At 47.0% G+C, this 19,000-nt stretch overlaps 1 protein-coding gene across 7 annotated transcripts in view; it reads right to left on the bottom strand.

The window, feature by feature from the left end:
* Positions 1 to 2,813: 2,813 nt before the first annotated feature.
* kif13ba (kinesin family member 13Ba) overlaps positions 2,814 to 19,000 on the bottom strand; it is a 51,155-nt gene continuing 34,968 nt past the window's right edge. For 4 of the 7 annotated variants that reach the window (XM_047031061.1, XM_047031059.1, XM_047031060.1 and 1 more), the window contains 27 exons: positions 18,658 to 18,788; positions 18,430 to 18,516; positions 17,894 to 18,087; positions 17,092 to 17,228; positions 16,681 to 16,814; positions 16,435 to 16,597; positions 16,164 to 16,310; positions 15,894 to 16,043; positions 15,505 to 15,630; positions 15,180 to 15,353; positions 14,929 to 15,086; positions 14,667 to 14,799; positions 14,378 to 14,554; positions 14,046 to 14,145; positions 12,122 to 12,248; positions 11,902 to 11,957; positions 11,522 to 11,646; positions 11,228 to 11,410; positions 8,965 to 9,057; positions 8,706 to 8,858; positions 8,530 to 8,607; positions 7,225 to 7,278; positions 6,946 to 7,075; positions 5,970 to 6,100; positions 5,301 to 5,363; positions 4,273 to 4,924; positions 2,814 to 4,064 (listed from right to left, as the gene is read on the bottom strand). In XM_047031061.1, coding sequence (XP_046887017.1) covers positions 3,844 to 4,064; positions 4,273 to 4,924; positions 5,301 to 5,363; positions 5,970 to 6,100; positions 6,946 to 7,075; positions 7,225 to 7,278; positions 8,530 to 8,607; positions 8,706 to 8,858; positions 8,965 to 9,057; positions 11,228 to 11,410; positions 11,522 to 11,646; positions 11,902 to 11,957; positions 12,122 to 12,248; positions 14,046 to 14,145; positions 14,378 to 14,554; positions 14,667 to 14,799; positions 14,929 to 15,086; positions 15,180 to 15,353; positions 15,505 to 15,630; positions 15,894 to 16,043; positions 16,164 to 16,310; positions 16,435 to 16,597; positions 16,681 to 16,814; positions 17,092 to 17,228; positions 17,894 to 18,087; positions 18,430 to 18,516; positions 18,658 to 18,788 — 4,077 coding nt within the window. In that variant the 3' untranslated portion in view covers positions 2,814 to 3,843. Of the gene's footprint in view, positions 4,065 to 4,272; positions 4,925 to 5,300; positions 5,364 to 5,969; positions 6,101 to 6,175; positions 6,466 to 6,945; positions 7,076 to 7,224; positions 7,279 to 8,529; positions 8,608 to 8,705; positions 8,859 to 8,964; positions 9,058 to 11,227; positions 11,411 to 11,521; positions 11,647 to 11,901; positions 11,958 to 12,121; positions 12,249 to 14,045; positions 14,146 to 14,377; positions 14,555 to 14,666; positions 14,800 to 14,928; positions 15,087 to 15,179; positions 15,354 to 15,504; positions 15,631 to 15,893; positions 16,044 to 16,163; positions 16,311 to 16,434; positions 16,598 to 16,680; positions 16,815 to 17,091; positions 17,229 to 17,893; positions 18,088 to 18,429; positions 18,517 to 18,657; positions 18,789 to 19,000 lie in introns of those variants that run through there. The other 3 variants (XM_047031062.1, XM_047031063.1, XM_047031064.1) reach the window with 3 other exon arrangements.

Raw genomic sequence — 19,000 nt, 5'->3', positions numbered from 1 at the left:
TTTACAGGGCCATTATTGTCCAGAGATGATAAAAAAAAAAAAAATATATATAAATGCATTATATTACATGATTATTCTTTGGATTTCAGCATAAAATTACACAATTAAATTAATCAAATCCCTAACTTGTGCTCAGATTTAAAGTCTTAATATACGCATATATACATACCACACACAATACATACAAAACAAGTCACTCTTTCAGAAATGATTGCTAATTATTAATCATAATGATACAAGATAATTATTCTACTCATATTGATCAAATATAGGACGAGGCACAAAGCAGCACTAGCCTCAATCCTGAGAGAGAGACAGAGAGAGAGGGGGGGGGGGGGGGGGGGTGAGGGAGAAAGAGAGGGAAAGGACTACGGTAGTGGAAGGAAAGAATATTTGTGGAAAATACTGGTTAACAATATAATTGATTCTGGTCCTATCTTTCTAGCCCCTCCCTTAGCGTTTCTCTTAGTTTCAGACTGTGTGTGTGTATATATGCATTTCTCCCAACAGCAAAACTAGGGTCAAGGGAGCACCATGTATTGGAGACAAAGACAGGTATACGTGTCTGTGTGTGCACGAGCTATGCAGATGGAAGGCCACATAAAAGGCAGGTGTAATATTGCTCTCAGTGTTGCCATCCTGTAGATACAGGTGCAGCACATTAAAGAGAAAGTAACAAAACCAGACCGTGTTCACTTCAGATATGTTGTTGTTGAGTATCAGCATGTGTCCCTGGGCCTTGAAGAGATATTTGGACCACTCAAAAACACACAAACACTTGGATGAAGATGTTCTTTAAAAACAAAACCAAGCCATCTGTATTTAGAGAAGTTACTGGCAGTCCTTCACAATGACACACTGGTGTGGTTCTGAGCAATAATACAGTCACACCCATACGGCACATTATATAGTTACATGATATTACACAAAAAATGAAAGGACACAGGAAGGAGTAGCCATGACGTCACTCTCTGGTGTTACACAGTATTGAGGTCAACATGTATAAATGATTTTATATGACTAGAGAGCTACTATAAAAAGCTGTCTGTCTCCAGTACATGACACAGATGACACAAAAGACCACAGTCTGTTTCACAGTGTCAAGTAGCTATGTGTAACTAAACAGAGGTGCTTGGGACTAAAAAGAGTGAGCAAGCAAGAGCTAGAGAGAGAGGGAGCAATAAAGTAGTATGGTAATCTGGCAGTGGGTAGGTGTCAGCTGTGTGGGACCAGGGCTGTAAGGCAGACAGACAACTCTGACGGTCTACCATAAAAGCACCATAGAGACAGAGGTTCGATTTCCATAATCAATGACGATCCAAACACATACTCTCCACGCAGACAATTTAAATCAATTAAACCAAAACAGTGAAACATTGTTTTGTTCTTATTCGAGGTTCTGGTGCGCATGGTTAGAATTCCGAATGGAGAAGATGAGGAGCGATGATGAGTTAGTTTAAGAGGCACAGAAATTAAGATAACGCTGTAAGCCTGAAGTGATCTCAAACACTTTTCAGTCTCTGTGCAAAGACGCCTGGAAACTATACACACAAATTCTCTCTGTCTCACGCACGTGCGCGCACACACACACACACTTCTTTATGCTACTGCCTTAGTCATTCAGAGGACCCGCCTAACCTCATACTCATCTCCTTCGTCCTCCCCCCCTTCTACCAACAACATGTTTCTGTAGAGAGCTACCCTTCTGTAGGATTCTGTTCCAACATCAGTTGTAACTTAACCTGTTTAAGCCCATCAACCAGCCATTTGTCATAATCAGTGTAAACCTACAGGAAGCTAGCTCTCCAGGAACAGGTTTGAAGTGCCCTGCTTTAAATTGAAAAGAAGGCTCCTTACAACTGATGCCTGACATATTTTAACTATACAAACAGTCATCATCTCATCCTTTGTTTTGAGCCTTTATAGAATATTGTGTGCAATTAAAATGTCATTCTTGAGTTAAATGCTATCTAAATGTTTTCATCAATTTAGAATAAGTAGGACAGCTATATGTATAGTAAAAGCATTTAACAGTACAGTAAATCTAGGCCTTAGTAGATCATGATCAAACACTTAAATCATAGACTTAAAAATCCCCCCTCTAATCTCTTCCTTCCTTCCTTTTTATGTTATGATACCACTCGTTTCCCTCCATCTAGAGCGAACAGTGTTACCACATAAAATGCAGTCCATCACAACTGGGGCCGCTGGCTTAGTGTATGACACCCACTGACAGGAGCCCATTTTTAAAACTGCGACTACATCTTGACTGTTAAACAGTTACAACAGGATTTTATACCAGATTAGGGAGTATTTATGTGTATTCAGAGATACTCTGGTGAAAACAACTCTGCACCCACTCTTTGCCTGACCTGAAATGTGCATGAGATAAAGAGGAACATTGTACTTACACGGTCAATATTCAACCCATTTCCTCTTAGAGCTAGGGTTGAGAATATTCAATAAACAAGGAACTGATATGCGTAGAAGAGGACCCCCCCCCCCCCCCCCCCCCCCTGCAGCTACCTGCACCTTTATATATGACACACACACATCAATGAAAGACAACACACAAGTCTTTTTAACCTTCATCCCACTTCCTCTTCACCTGCTTCACATTTAATAGACCAACAATCCAACAAGCTGTCGTACCACAGCTTGGCTTACTTGGTCAGGCTATTTTCCTAGGTGCTAGCCTGACTGCTAGGACGGGTGACAAAGCCACCGATGAATAAAGATCATGCTACTTCCTTAGCCCCTCTGTGCAGGATAGGTTGCTTAGCCACCCTGACAGATCACACTACTTCCTTATCCTCTCTCTCAACTAGCCTGCCTGATGGGACAGGTAGCCTAGCCACCCATGCTAACATGACTTTCTCTCCAGTGCAATATTTTTATTCTCCACAACATTACACTCTCTCCCACAACAGTATCTCTAATCTTCAACAATAAAAACAATACAGTCTCTCACCCAGACTACAACTACTTGTCTAATCCTCAACAGTAAAATACTACAGTTTAACTCTCCTACAAGATTATCTCTAACCTGAATCTGTGGTCCTACCCTTTAACAAGCTTGACCTTCAAATCAGTAACAAAATAATATATATTTTGTTGTTGACAAAACTAGTTATCTCCCACTGCACAGACAAACATCCTTTTAGCAGTCCCTGAGATCACCTCACACTTACTTAAGGCATTCTCATTGTAACCTAGAGTGGCAGGATGGACATGATTTTAAAAAGCACACAAAGACAAAAACACAGAAATAGAAACTCATCCATGAAGGCACATTCTGGAAGAATCCATACATCACTTCAGATGAATGACTCCACATCATGGGGGGAAAGTCAGTCCACAAAAAGGACCCATAATAATATCAATAGTAATGATAGTCCTAGTTAAAAGTGAGGGGTAGTTTAAACAGGAGGAGGGGTCAGAGGAATGTAGGAATAGTCAAAAGAAACTACATTTATGTCCTGTTTATTTGGGTTCAACTGAACCTCTACGATAAGAGAAGTTATCTCTATCTGTCAAGTGTCCCTGTTCTTGCTGAGCCATGTCATACAGACAGCAACAGCACTCGGGGACTGTGCCCTTTTCACCACGCAAGGGACACCATCCTAGTGCATCTTTTAAAAAGTAGTAGGTACAAAAAAGCAAGAGGAGAGTTGCATAGTTAATGGGCTGGAATACGAGGGAGTGACAGGGGTTTAAAGGGGTTTGTAGTTTTCCCATCACAAGAAAGGGATGTGTAGGGATTGTAGTTTCCTTCACCAGATAGGGATATGTATGGTTTGTCGTTTTTCTCCAACCCAAGATAGGGGTGTGTGCCAGTTTTTCTTAGTTGCTCCAAGACTTGCGGTTCTCCCCCCTCTTTCCTGCCCCCATGGACTCCCTCCGCAAAACCGGCTGTCCCGGGGCATAAAACTCCCCGATGTGCCTGTTCTCAGGGTTCTGTTTGGATCGCTCCCGCCGAAACACCCGGTCTGGGCGAACCAGCACTCCAAAGCCAGGTTTACAGTGGAAGTAGTGATGCCCGCCTACAGATCCGTCGTTCTTACCTGGAGAGGAGGGGGAAAAGATAAGAGGGAGGGACAGATACATGGAGGAAAATATATCGCCTGATAAGTGCAAGGCATAGAAGCCTTCTGAAAGAGTTACTGAAATGCACCACACACATATGGATGTTCTCCCATTTATAGATACAGACACAAAGAGGATACACCCAATAAATCTCTTTCCATCTCTCTCTCATACACGCAAACACACCTGAAGGCAAGTCCAGTTCCACTCCGACCCACACTCCGTGAGCGAACTCTGTATTTCCAAGATAACGAACAGTGCCGCCCTTATTTGCTCCCACGGTAACACAGGCTCCCTCTATTAGCCAATCAGGTAGTGTGTAATCCCGACCACCGTCCTCATCATCCAAGATGATCTCCAGGCGCTCAAGGCTGTCTCTTCCTCTTCCTCCAAATACCCCCTCATCCACAGGGGCAGGCTGAAAGGAGTTCACCAGCCTTTGTCCTAAACTGCTGCTGTGGTTGGAGGGATTCTGGGATGCTGGAGAACCAGTGATGGCCATTTTGGCTTCGTACTGAGAAGAGGCCAGAAGACCGTTCCGGTCAGCTCGCTGCTGGGGGTTTCTGGGTAATGTAGTTTCAGGGCCGCTGGCCTCTAGCTTGGCGGGGGAGGGGTCAAGGGGAGCCGAGTCGCTAACAACAGCAGATGTGTCAGACAAGGTTGCCGTGGAAACGCTAGTGGAGAAGTAGCCGCTGGAGGATTGACTGAGGGGGCTGAGGGTTGTGTCATGCGGATCATGCATGGATGGAACAGGTGGAGGAAAAGGGGGGGCTTCCGGGGAATCCCACTGTCTGTCATTGGTCAGGGCCGGGATCAGGTTCCTCCCTACCATAGCAACCTACAGGGGGAACCATGGCAACGGCAACAATCACACAGGGGAGAATAGACACTGACAGGGCATCATGCTGACCAACATTTTTCATCTACTGCACCACTAAATCCTTCATATTACGGTGGTGCAGAGGGCGTTATACTTAAGGTAGCGACACATGATAGTGCACATGATTTAGCTGGTTATTAGCTGGTTGGCCAGCTAAATCAGTTTAGTTAAGTTAAAAACAGCCAAAATATTCATGGTGGGTAGCTCTGGGATCAAGGTAGGAGAGCTCTGTTGAAGGGTACAGTATTTTATCAGCATATGTCTGTGTGTGTTTAGCAGAGAGGGAGAAACAGGAGGTGGAGGAAGTTGGGAGAGAGGTCAGGGAGGTTGTTACCGGTTCCATCCTGATCCGGCTGTCCTCCAGTCCAGAACTCTGCATGATGATGCGTGGCGTGTGCTGCAACACAAGGAGACAAGGACAGGATGGTAAGGTCTGCAGCTGTGCCCCAACCTCCCACAATCTTCCTCTGTGTCTCTCTCTCCTTCCCCCTCTCCCATCTGATCTCTATGTCTCTCCCTTTCCCCTTCATGCGTCTGCAGCTGTGCCCCCAGCCCCCTCTCTGTCTCACTGCTATTATCAGCCTGTTGGCAGGTGGCAATCATCTCAGCTCCCTCCCCCCCAGCGCCTCACCCAACAGATAGCTACATGAAGATTCATTTATATCAAACCAAAACACCCAGATGGAAGGTAATGTGAGCATTCAACGATATAACAGGAAGAGAGTGCTGCCTGAGAAGGTGGGAGATCCACTGGGTGTGTTTTTGTGTGGTTTGGCACCCTCAGAAAAACATTTAGCACTGTATTTTTGGTGGAGCGCTCTCAGACGCACCTCGGTTGAGAGTCCGTGTATCTCAAGTGTCTGAATGTTTTCTAATGTTCGCCTGTGCGCTTTGGCAGTGCGTAGGTGAGCTTTGAAATGGAAACATCTCTAGTATTTACCGCCAAAGTGCGTAGAAGTATGGAGGGAGGGGTCGGGGGCTCAAGGTTGGTTTCCATGGTTACCTGCTGAGAGTGGGGTGAGGGGCGGAGCTCCTTCTTATCCTCCCGGGCAGGGAACAGAGACTTGAGCAACTTGGGCATCTGGGGGACCAGGGCTCTGACTGAAAGATAAGAGGCAGCAAGCCCTGAACGACCTGAGGAGGGGGACCGGTGAGAGGAGAGGTGGAGGAAAAGCAGGGAGAGGAGGAGGAGGAAAGGACAAGGGAGCAATGGAGGGCAAAAGGAAAGGAAGAAAGGGAAGGAGGAGAGAAGCAGAGGAGATGACGAGATGAGGTAAGGGGAAAAAGGAGAGGATACAAGAAGAAAAGACCAGTAAAAGAGGAGGGAATAGGAGGTGGTACAAGACAGGAAGAGAGCAAAAAAGGGAGAAAGGGAAGATGGCAGGGTAAGGAATGGACAAAGGGAGGGATGCGGGGGAAAGGTGGTGGAAAAGATTAAGAGGGGAAGTTGAGAGCAAGAAATGGCAAATAAAAGAGACACACTGAAGCCAAGACGCATTCTGACCAGACCAGAGAGACAAAGACATTAAAATGATTGACACTTCGAGATCACACATATTATAATGCCTGGATTATAAAGAACACATGGAGCACAAATTAATCAAAATGATTAATTCTCATTGATTACACTGAAACAAAGATGCCCTGCAATGACCACTGAAACATTAGATGAGACAGACAGCTAATGTACTGTTGTAGACACTGAGTAGTGATACAGACAGACCTGCAATTCTGTCATGATTGTTGAACAGCAGAGGATGTTGAAGAGGATGATGAATAGGAAGGGGGGTGAAGAACAGGATGATGAAAAAGAGGAAGGGGGAGAGAATGATAGGGTAGGTTGATGAAGAAGAGCATGACGGCTTTGAGGGTGATTATGAAGAGAGGACAAACCCAGTCGGAGCCAGGTTAGACAGAGCTAGCTCAAAGGGGAAGAGAGGAGAGGAGGAGCAGAGGGAAGAGAGCGGGGGGGGAGTTACCTTGCTCCGGATCCTGGTTCTGAGAGGGGGTTGCGGGAGAGGGGGTGGGGGAGGAGGAGGGAGACGGCCGAGGTAAAGTTCGGCTGAACTGGGAGGGCATGAAGATATCCTGTTGACTCTCCCAGCGACTCTGAGTAGAGAGTACACACGCACAAAATTTAAGATGAGATTCTGGAAACCGCCTAGAGGGTAATAGAGCAGTATGGTCTTCTTTTTGAGTCGCTGCAGAGTGGAGATTTACTGGGTTATAAACCGCAGTGTAAACAAAAGAGCTGATACCTTATTGTCATCCAGTATACAGTTAGAAGACAGGTCTTGTCTGCTGCCTGAAAGCTATAGAAGAAAGATGGATGGAGAGAGAGAGGGAGTGGGTGGAGAAAGAGAGGGGTACAGGAGAGAAAGAGGGAGATAGACAGGGGAGGGAAGGGTGTGTGAGTGAGAGTGAGAGAGAGCGTGAGAGTGAAAGAGCAATCAAATGGTTTTGATGGATGTATATCTTCTGGATTCTATGGAACTTTATTATGCTTAAAGACTTGTTACCCCAACTACTAAGGTGGAGAAAGTAGCCTGAAAGTAGCCAGACAAGCAGGTAAACATACAGGTAAAGGGTTCAGACAGACAGCTAGGTAGATAAACAGGTAGAAGGATTCAGACAGACGGACAGGTATGTAGAGACTAGGGGTGTAACGATACACAAAAATCACGGTTCGATACAGACAGTACCTCGGTTTAGAGGTCACGGTTTGGTAAATTTTTGGTACAGTATGGGAACAAAATGCAAAACCTTTGCTTTGTTTATTTGCGTGTTTATTCTTTGTAAACCAACAATTTATTGTTACATTATACAAAATATGAAAGAAAAAATATATATTCAATACTATTGCAAAGTGCTGCCTGGTAATAAGTTAAATAAAATATTCTCAAGTGCAGATGAGTGTGTACTTCATACCGGGGCTCAATCAAATTGGCATGCGTTTTAAATCAGCGTTTTCAACAACTGAATAAGGGCTTAGATCCGCTGCTATAAAAACTCCAATGGCAGTTGTTTTAGCTTTGGCCCAATCTGAATTGCTTGGGACAGGCTTCTTGAATGCTGAAGTCAGCTGCGTTTGTATTAAGTTGTTTTTTTGTTTCTTTTAGCAGTGATATTCACATCGGGTGGTGCCGTTTCAGGCGAGTTAGCATGTTTATCGTGTTGTCGGAAACGTACCCGATCTCAGCTGAACAGTGTCGGCACACTGCCTTTGTTTTATCGACTTTTCTTTCTCCGTTTCAATATTTGACCAGGCAGCCGAAGTGTTCCCAAGCAGGAGACTTTAGTGACAGGGGAGGGTCGTGAAGCTCCGGTTTAACGCTAGTGGAAGCCATGACGCGCACGGGCTGCACATGTAGTTGCTGGCGGAAAATAAACACATGCAACTTCCGTTCCGGGAACTCACCTGTGCACAGCCCTGAACCGAACGTCCTGTACCGAAACGGTTCAATACAAATACATTATCGTTACACCCCTAGTAGAGAGACAGGTAAAGGGGTTCAAACAGACAAACAGGTAGGTAGGTAGATAGACAGCTAGAGGAGGTTTACCCGGTGGACACTGGGGGAGCTGAGACTGCGTCTGTTCCCCTTCCCTTTGCCTGCCAGGTGTTCCTTAACCGCCACCTCCTGTACACACACACCTCAAAATGAGTTCTATCCTCTGTATACATACTGTAGAGCGGTAAGACCATTAGGTCTGAGCTGTATGACCTCTGACCCCTGACCTGTCGAAGCCGGTCCAGGGTCAAGATGTTCTCCACAGCCAGCACACTGCGGAGGTACTTCTCGATGGCTGCCTCGCTGTCAGCTGACTTGGGGTTGTCTGAGCTGGCGGCGAGACGAGCCAGCATCTCCCTGTCCTCCGAACCCTGGGCATCCTGGGAGGAGAGACAGGAAGGCTGATACTAGCATCTTAGGATTATAGAGTATTGGGGTCATGGAGATAAGGAGGTGAAGGTGCATGCTGGGAGGTGTAGTCCTTACCCCAGGGATGTTGGAGACCACCTCGAAGGTGACCCCACAGCCAGGGATGGTGCTGCGCGTGGTCATCCTCTTCAGAAAGTTCTGAGCAAAGCCCTGAGACACAACTCACATTTCAGCATGGAGGGGTGCATGTGTGGGTGAGTATCCAAATGCATATGTGTGTGAGCATGTGAGTACATATATAAGTTTGTGTGTACATATGCATTATGCCAGCGAGTGTGTCTGTCAAGATTCACTGATACGGACCGGTCTTCGACTCAAATGTTTAAATTAATTCAATTCAAAGGCCAAAGCAACCCATGCATGTGTGAGTACACATTTAGAATTGTAGCAACTATCTAGCAAACTGCCTGACTGTGATATGTAAGCTTTGGGTTTGGCATGAAATTTACACAAGTGATCTACAAATCAGCTTAGCTTCCAAATACTGTGCTTGAAAAAACACATGCTTAGTGCTGGTGTGAGTATGTAAGTGAGTGTCCATATAACGTGTATGAGTGTGTATATAAATGTGTGCGAGTGTACATAATGAGTGTGTATATGGAGTCAGGTGGCTGAGCGGTTAGGGAATCGGGCTAGTAATCAGAAGGTTGCCGGATCTATTCCCGGCTGTGCGAAAAGGACGATGTGTCCTTGGGCAAGGCACTTCACCCTACCTGCCTCGGGGGAATCAAATCAAATCAAATGTATTTGTATAGCCCTTTTTACACGCAAGCATGTCACAGAGGGCTTCACATGCGCCCATACAACTGCCCCTCAACCAACCTAAACCCTCAAGGAAGACAAGGAAAAACTCCCAGAAAAACTCCCACCGGGAGAAAAAATGGAAGAAACCTTGGGAGGAGCAATTCAGAGAGGGATCCCCTCCTCCAGAGACGGTTGGTAAGAGAGAGGAGCAGAACACAAGCTAAACATAGTCATACAGTGTCAATGGGTTTTGAAACACCAAAATCCATTGTTCGGCTTTAAGGAATGTCCCTGTACTCACTGTAAGTCGCACTGGATAAGAGCGTCTGCTAAATGACTAAATGTAAATGTATTCACTCACTGGTCACTTTATGAGGTACACCTCACCAGTACTGGGTTGGACCTCCTTTTGCCTTCAGAACTGCCTTAATTCTTTTTGGCATACTTTCAACACGGTATTGGAAACATTCCTCAAAGATTTTGGTCCATATTGGTCATGATGGCATCACGCAGTTGCTGCAAATTTGTCGGCTGCACATCCATGATTCAAATCTTCCGTTCCACCACATCCCAAAGGTGCTATATTGGATTGAGATCTGGTGACCATGGAGGCCATTGGAGTATAGTGAACACATTGTAATTTTTAAGAAACCAGTTTGAGATTATTTGAGCTTTGACATATGGTGCATTATCCTGCTGGAAGTAGCCGTCAGAAGATGGGTACACTGTGGTCATAAAGGGATGGACATGGTCAGCAAAAATACTCGGGTAGGCTGCTTAATTGGTATTAAGGGGCCCAAAGTGTGCAAAGAAAATATCCCCCATACCATTACACCACCACCACCAGTCTGAACTGTTTGTACAAGGCAGGATGGATCCATGCTTTCATTTTGTTTATGCCAAATTCTCACCCTGCGATCTGACTGTTGTAGCTGAAATTGAGACTCATCAGACCAGGCAACATTTGTCCAATCTTCTATTGTCCAATTTTGGTGAGCCTGTGTGAATTAGAGACTCAGTTTCCTGTTCTCAGCTGACATGTGTGGCACCCGGTGTGGTGTTCTACTGCTGGAGCACATCTGCTTCAACGTTCGACGTGCCGTGCATTCAGAGATGGTATTCTGCATACCTTGGTTGTAACGAGTAGTTATTTGAGTTACTGTTGCCTTTCTATCATATCATATCAGTCTGCCCATTCTCTTCTGACCTCAACAAAGTTTTTTCTTCCACACAACTGCCGTTCACTGGATATTTTCTCTTTTTCGGACCCTTCTCTGTGACCCCTAGAGATGGTTATGCGTGAAAATGCCAGTAGATCAGCAGTTTCTGAAATACTCAGACCAGCCCGTCTTGCACCAACAACCATGCCACTTTCAAGTCACTTAAATCCCCTTCCCCATTCTGATGCTCGGTTTGAACTTCAGCAAGTTGTCTTGACCATGTCAAGCCTAAATGCATCGAGTTACTGCCATGTGATTGGCTGATGAGCAATTTGTGTTAACATTTTGTTAACAAAATGTGTTAACAAAGTTAGCCAGTGAGTGTAATTGTGTGTGTGTACAGGTGGGAGTCTGACCTGGCGTCCAGGGTTGAGGTTGACGCAGATGCGTTTCCTGAGGACCAGCTGCATGTCAGCCGGGTGGCTGAGCTGTACCACGGCTCGTACCGTCAGGTACACACGCTGCTCAGGCCACACCCCGCCTCTGCTCAGCTGGGGAGACTCATGAACCGTGGAGTCCCAGGACGCTTCTGCCTTCACCTGGACACACACAAACAGAGACAGATATAAACAAATAGGTAGAACAGTTTGTTTGTGTGCACCCTGGAAGTCCTGCACAGAAAATATTGCACGCTCGCACACCAGTGTTACCTCCCCGTCGTAGTGTTTGACGATCTGCAGGTCAAAGAAGTCATCCTCGTCCTCGCCGCTCAGCGTAGCGTCCCAGCCTCCTGCCTCGGGCGCCTCCAGTGCCTCTTGGGAGCTGAAGTCATCCGCTGGAGGGGAAGAGAAACAGATAGAGAGAGAAAGGGGTAGAGAGAGGGAGTGTCAGAGAAAAGAACGTAGTAGACAAAAACAACGTGGCAAAAGGGGGATAAGCAACAGAGCGAGCGGAACAGAGAGAGACAGAGAGATAAAGGAACTGGTATGAATTCAGTGGTCTGTTCAGTTGTTCTTCACGACAACCCAAAGAAAAAAATTAAGTAATTAAGAAAAGATGGATGTGGAGATGTGCATCAGAGAGAAAGTACCACTGAGATCCAGAAACAGCACCGGGGTGTGGGTCTCCATGCCTGGCAAAGGAACCCTGAGGAAAAATCCAGAACATGTTGGGGTTAGCATAGGGTATGCATGTCAGTGCGTATTCCTGGTCTGTCAGTGTGTGCCTATGTGCGTGAAAGTCTGTGTGAATGGTTGCATGCACGTGAGTGTGTGTATGTCTCGGAATGTGTAAGTGTGTGTGCATCTCACCACTCAGCGGGGGCTCCAGGTATGCCACTACCAGCAGATGGCACCATGACAGCGTTCCTCTCCTCCGTCAGGGTCAGACGCCACTCCAGCAGCTGGGCTTCTCGCTCCATGTCATCTTCGGTCTTCTCTGGAGGAGGGAAGTACAGGAGGAAGAAGGAGGTGAGAGCGATATTTAGACGTGTTTATCTAGTATCAGGTGCATTCAAATGAGCAGTGTGTGTGAGAACCGGCTTTGCTGACTCGATCTGGCAGTGTATGTTTGTCTGACAATTGTCTCGCTTGTGTTGATAGCTACCTAGCTAATGAGCCTGTGACAAAATAGCAAGGAAATATTTTCTTATCACATCAGATTTTGCTCTGTGAGGCGGAGTGGACTGGTAGCATGTAATTAATAGTAGCTTACTTTTAGCCTCACCAATACAGTAAAGGGGGGAAATGGTAGGCAGAAAGATACATTCAGAGTGAATGTGAAACAAATACAGCCACTGTTCAATTTAGCTACAAATACTGATAACCAAGGCAAGGGGAACTTAATTTAACACTATAGACTGCACAAAGCTTTTAACACACCAGCAAGTCAAATCTTTAGAGTAATTCAGGATTACTGAATCATTTGCATGAGTAGTTCAATTATTTAGTACACGCTTGGATGGTTCAGGAACTATTTTAAATATAGCTGCAAGCAGCAATGGTGGATTCCAATTAGAATTTCCAATTGGTGAAAATTCCAAACAATTGACATGGTAGAGACATGTACCTCACACATATACAACATTTCAAGGCAAATGGATCAATGGCAAATTTTAAGAAAATCTTTCACAAATTGTCACTGAGTAGAAAAATCCATCAAGCAGACATGGGTTCTTGAGACTCCCCCCGCCCATGAGCAATAACTCATGTATACCAACCTTAAGACATTTTGGCCTGATAGGGTTAAAATACCATCATTTTGAAAGTGACAAATTTGAGCCGTGGTCGTAGTGCCACGTAGTGCTCTGATCAGACCCATGCTTTCTGAGAAGTGTCAATCTAGTCTAGTTTGTGTTTTTCTTTAATGGTACTCTTAACGGTTCTTCTGTTGTTGTTATTTATTGAAAAAAATTATATAATAATAATAATAATAGCACATTCTTGTACAGATGTTAAGTAAATGTGTACATCGCATTGATAATACACAAATATTTCACCCTAATAAAAATAAATGATGCTGGACTTTTTCTTTGACAGTATTTCTACTGAGCTGTATTAAAAGTTTTACTTAAAAAATAGGTTTGTTATTCTTCCTACCACTGCCAATACCAACATAGTTAGAATATAAATCAAGACAGTTATCCCACAGCCCCTAAATCAAATCCTCCACTAAAATGGTCCAAGCATCATCTGAACTACCCTGCTCTGAAATTCAGTTTCAGAATACCGAGTACAGATGATGCTTGGACCATTTCAGATTATATTGAATAACAATTGCTAAACAATAGGCTGAATAATAGTTACATTAAACCAGTAACCCATGTTAATTTAGTTAACTCTGTGTATGGGTTCTAGGCTGCTAGCGTACTGGACATGGGGCAACGAGAGATGAACAACCGTACCAGCTGGCAATCGAAAATTGAATTTGTCTGCCTGTATGTGATACACTGTATGAAAAGTGTAACCACACTTTAAAAATGTTGTTCTTTCTGTCATCATCATCATCTATGTGTCTCTGTGTGTGAGCTTCTGCAGCAGGCTCTGAGAGAGATGTCTCTTCTGGATTAGGATGTCTTTATGTTATTCTACATAAGAAACAGAGTTGGAAATATAAATTGTGCGAGAACTGTGTTTTAGGATGGTGCAATCTGATTATGTAAGACCTTACAGATTTTTTTATTGGTTCCTGTGTGGAATTTCTGGACAATCTTCCGGTGTATGTGTGTGTGTGTACCTGCTTTGCTGACCAGACTCTGCAGGTGTTGGTCTAGGTATTCTTGTCTCTTAGTGAGGGCTGTCAGCCACTGGCGACGCAGGCGCTCCAAATCACGCTCCTTTTGGATGCAAATCACCAACAAATCAGACAAGAGGAAACTGTCATCCTCTTCTTACAATAAACATGTATTACTTACTTTTAGATTAGGGTTAGGTCAGAAACCATAGCTATTTAACAAAATAATATTCAACTTATGTTATATAACATAATATATTGTTCTTAAGAATATTGTATAACATACACTCATTCACATGTTTTATAGATACAGTATATAAATAGTGTGTATGAACCTGGTAGCTGTCCATCTCATCTCCCTCAATGTGGATGGGCTCGTTGGCCCTGGGGGGCTTGGCCTGTCTGATCTCCACACAGCCCACAGACACAGCCAGCAGTACCTCTGCTATCAGGGGCATGGTGCCCGAATCCTGCACTGACCTCACCTCCACCTGGATACGACGGGACTGGCCCTGGACAAACACACACCAACACACACGTTATAACCACAGAAACAAGACCCTGGTCCACACTTGAGTGTCACTTCTATGCACATCAATGCTTTCCTGTCCCAAATGTGCGTACCTGTCGTAGCTGGAAGATGCCCCCTGTGCGTACGTCCCTGGCAGGAAGCACCTCGACAGGCATGAAGTCTCCATTCTCGTTGATCTCCAAGATCTGAACCCACATCTCCAGCCTCCGTGTTACCTCTCCCCACCTGCAAGGAAAAACACAGCAACACTGATACAGTACGCTGGCCTTTGTCCAACAAAAACTGAGGGACAGTGTGTGTTCGTGTGCATTCTTGTCACTCAGCAGGCAGATGTGTGTGTGTGCGCGGGCATACCTGTCTCTCAGCGTGCGAGTCTTGGCCTGGATGATGCTGAGGTCCCAGAGCGCAGGGTTCCTGCCTGGGTCCGCCTGTCTATGGCCAAACACCTCGATGGCCACCGCCCCCTCCGTCAGGTACTCAATGAAGTCCTCTGTCACAGCCACAGCCAGCTCCTGGAGAGGGGAGGAGGAAGGAAGAGTCAGTATGCTTTTGTGTGAGCGTGGCATATGTGTTTGACGGGTGTGAAGCGTGTGTGCATGTGTAACCTTGCAGCTGTCGAAAACCACCATGCAGTGAGGATCCTTGCTGCTGGGGGAGGAGGCAAAAGGATCGACCTCGGGCGCCACGATGATGGGCTCTGATTGGTCCCAGAAGGAGTACTGGCAGAACACAAAGTTGGACAGGTACTGGGGAAGACCTGTGGCCTGGAGGATCTTGATCTGAAAGTGAAGAGGGGGTGGAGCGACGGGGAGGAGGCAAGCAATGGTAAGAGAGAGCGAGATATGGGGTGAGGGAGTCAAGAGATGCAGTGGAACTAGAAGAGAGAGGACTGTGTGTGTGCATTATCTGGTGTGTGGGTGAGGCTCTTACCATGCAGACCAGTTTGCGTTCCTGAGCCTCACCATCGGGGCTGCTCTCGCTGTCATCCCCCCCGGCCATGCCCTCCTCAAAGCCCCCGCCTACACGTACCACCTCCACATGGAGACGCCCTGCCACCTGACGGCCCAGGGCAAACACACCCGTCATCATCATAATCATCATCACCATCATCATCATGTAAGATGTCCTTGAGTGTTTTGAAAGGCGTCCCCCAAATAAAACGTATTATTACTATTCATCATCATCATCATCATCATACCTGGATACTGGGACTCATTTTATGGGCATGCAGAGCTGTGTGATACTGTCGTCACACAGATCAGGGTAGATTGATTCTTTACACTGTGCTTTATGCTGGCACTCAAGCTCGGCCTCCATACCTCTCCCTTCTGGTTGATGATGGGTACTGCATACTGAAGCTTGACGTCATAGAAGAGGCATGACAGGAAGACGTTGGCCACGCCTATCAGACTGTGGTTCTCCTGCTCGTCAAAGAAAGGATCGGCCCGCTTGAAGTAGGAACGCATCACCTGGACAGGAGAAAAGAGAGAGAGCGTCAAGAGATTCTGTAAAACTCTGTTGTTAACACCCCCTCCTATAAATCTCTTCCCCCTCCGTTTACCACGGCCACCCTCCCACCACTGACTCACAGGATTGTCATCGTCGTAGTCCTTCCACTCCTGGTAGAGCTCCTTCATGTCCACCAGCCGGTTCTCCATCTTCTCCAGGGCCCAGATCTGCTTGCCCTTGCCCTTCCTCCTCACCTGCACCGCGGGCTCGCTCAGCACCGCGTCACGCTGCAGACATGGAGCGGAAGCGTTACACAATGTTTGTGTGCGTCTGTGAGGCTGTGTGACTCTATTTACGAAGCACCGACTACATAAGTTGATAAGGGTTCTGTGTGTGTGTGTGCTTGTATACCTTTCGGTTGGCGTTGAGGTTGGCAGCAGGGATCTGCAGGGTGACTCTGTACTCTGTGCGTTTGTCAAGCTCCTCAGCGATGAAGCCGGCCTCCTGGACCAGCAGGTTGGCTCTGACAATCTGCTCCCTCAACTTCCTCAGGCTCCGCGTCAACACCGCCTCCCTGGCGCACGCAAACGCCACTGTCAGCATCATCATCAGAAACACGACAGACAAAATGACAAGCCCACCGCCCCACACACACACCTCTCCTCGCTCCACTGGCGCAGCCTGCTTTGGGCGCTGGGGGAGCTGGACATGCCCCCCATGCTGAGCCTCTCCAGGCTGCGGTACTGCGGCTGCTGCTGGCCTGCCGGGCCCTGGCCCTGGCCTGCCTGACCCTAGAAGTTACACAGCAACATGGTACTGGTGAACATACAGCGAAACAGGTGCACAGGAGAGTAGGAAAGGAACAGCAGCAGAGGAACAGAGGAGGGACGCAGGAGGAACACAGGAGGGACAAAAAAGGAACACAGGAGGGACACAGGAGGAACACAGGAGGAACACAAGAGGAACACAGGAGGAACAAAGGAGGAACAAAGGAGGAAGACAGGAGGGACACAGGAGGGACAACAAAGGAACACAGGAGGAACAACAGCAGAAGAAGAAGGTGCCCACCTGTCCCTGTCCCGGATGTAGGCGTCTGCGTAGCTGCTGGAGCTCCTGCTCGTACATCAGCCTCTGTCTCTCCAGCGCAGAGCGTTTCTCCTCCTCATGCTGCCTTCCCAGTGACTGCAGCACCGCCTGCATGGGGTCTGAGCACAGGGGGCAGAGAGGATTGTGAGCAACCTCTTTTAGGCGTGGATAATCAAATCACAGAGTGCTGCAATATACATTCCCATTCCACCATACCGTTTTCTTTTATTGCTTTGTCGTTCCTCTCCCCTCATCCCTTTCCCTCTCCCTCCCGCTCTTCATCTCTCTCTCCTGACAACCTCCCGTCAACCCTTTCTCTCTCTCCTCACAACTCCCTCCCCTCACCCCTTTCCCTCTCTTCTCCCACCTTCCCTCAGCCCTTTCCCTCTCCTCCCACCTTCCCTCACCCCTTTCCCTCTCCTCCCACCTTCCCTCACCCCTTTCCCTCTCTTCTCCCACCTTCCCTCACCCCTTTCCCTCTCTTCTCCCACCTTCCCTCACCCCTTTCCCTCTCTTCTCCCACCTTCCCTCACCCCTTTCCCTCTCTTCTCCCACCTTCCCTCACCCCTTTCCCTCTTCTCCCACCTTGCCTCAGCCCTTTCCCTCTCTTCTCCCACCTTCCCTCACCCCTTTCCCACTCCTCTCCCACCTTCCCTCACCCCTTTCCCTCTCTCCTCACTCCTCCCCTCAACCATTTCCCTCTCCTCACACCTCTCCTCAACCGTTTCCCTCTCTCCTCCCACCTCCCCTCACCCCTTTCCCCTCTCCATCCCTTTCTCCTCACCATTGTTGCCGAGAGCCTTCATCATAACCTCGGTCTGGGCGAACTCGTAGGAGAAGCTGACTTCGCTGGATACCTCGCTGTTGGAGTCTCCATCTGCATCCAGCTGTTCACTGCTACTGCTGTTCTTCATCGGTCCCCCCTCCCCATCCTCTTCCTCGCCCCCGGCCCTGGACCGACGCTTGGGCAGGTTGATCCTGAGCAGGCAATGAAGCCAGCAGGGAGGATGAGGGTAGTCACATTGTCAGTGTCCACTGCTACACTGACAGAGCAGCATGGTACCTATCCCGGATGGTAAGCTCTCTCCCTCGATCTTGAGCTCTCTCCATCGTTCTTCATTTCACTCCCTTCTTGTTCTCCATCTCACTCCCTTGTTTACAATCTCACTCGTTCACAATCTCACTCCATCTCACTCCCTCGCTCGCTCACCATCTCACTCCCTCATTCACCATCTTACTCCCTCATTCTCTAGGTCAGTCCCTTGTTCTCCTTCCCCATTGCCCTCCCTCTTTCTCATTCGACACATCTCCTTCTCCTACCTGAAAAAGTGGTTGTTCCCCCACAGGATGCGATCTCCATGATGGAGCTGCAGAGGGCTGGTGACGGGGGAGCCGTTGACACAAGTCCTGTCGGAAGAACACATGACAATGTCAACGTCCAGGAACACACAGGAGAAGAAAATCAGGAGTCTGTGACAGGTATCCTGATGTCTGGTCCTGGTGGCTGCGGGGCTAGCCTGATGATGACGTTGATGACCATGTGCGTACCTGGAGTTGCGATGGGGCGTGAGGATCACTCCTGCATCACCAGAAATGTCAATGATGCAGTGTTCGGCCTGGATGCCCATCCCACACAGTTGAATGTCCTGAGAGTCAGCTGAACCCACCTTGGTGTGCTCCTGCGAACGCGAGCCACACACAGTGGACCAAGGCCATACACCACAAGAAAATCCATTGATTAGTGTGTGCATGTACCACAGTATTGTGCAAAAGTAGGCACAAGAGTTAATTATTATTAGTATTAGCAAAGCATAAATTATAAAGTAATGAAATGAAAAGACAAAGACTAAACTGCCGCACAAATACAGAAAACCAAAACAATTATTTAAGA

This window comes from Hypomesus transpacificus, chromosome 12, assembly GCF_021917145.1.
Source record: "Hypomesus transpacificus isolate Combined female chromosome 12, fHypTra1, whole genome shotgun sequence".
Taxonomy (NCBI): domain Eukaryota; kingdom Metazoa; phylum Chordata; class Actinopteri; order Osmeriformes; family Osmeridae; genus Hypomesus; species Hypomesus transpacificus.
Note: the sequence above shows the minus strand (reverse complement) of the source record. Positions and strands in the feature narration are given on the sequence as shown.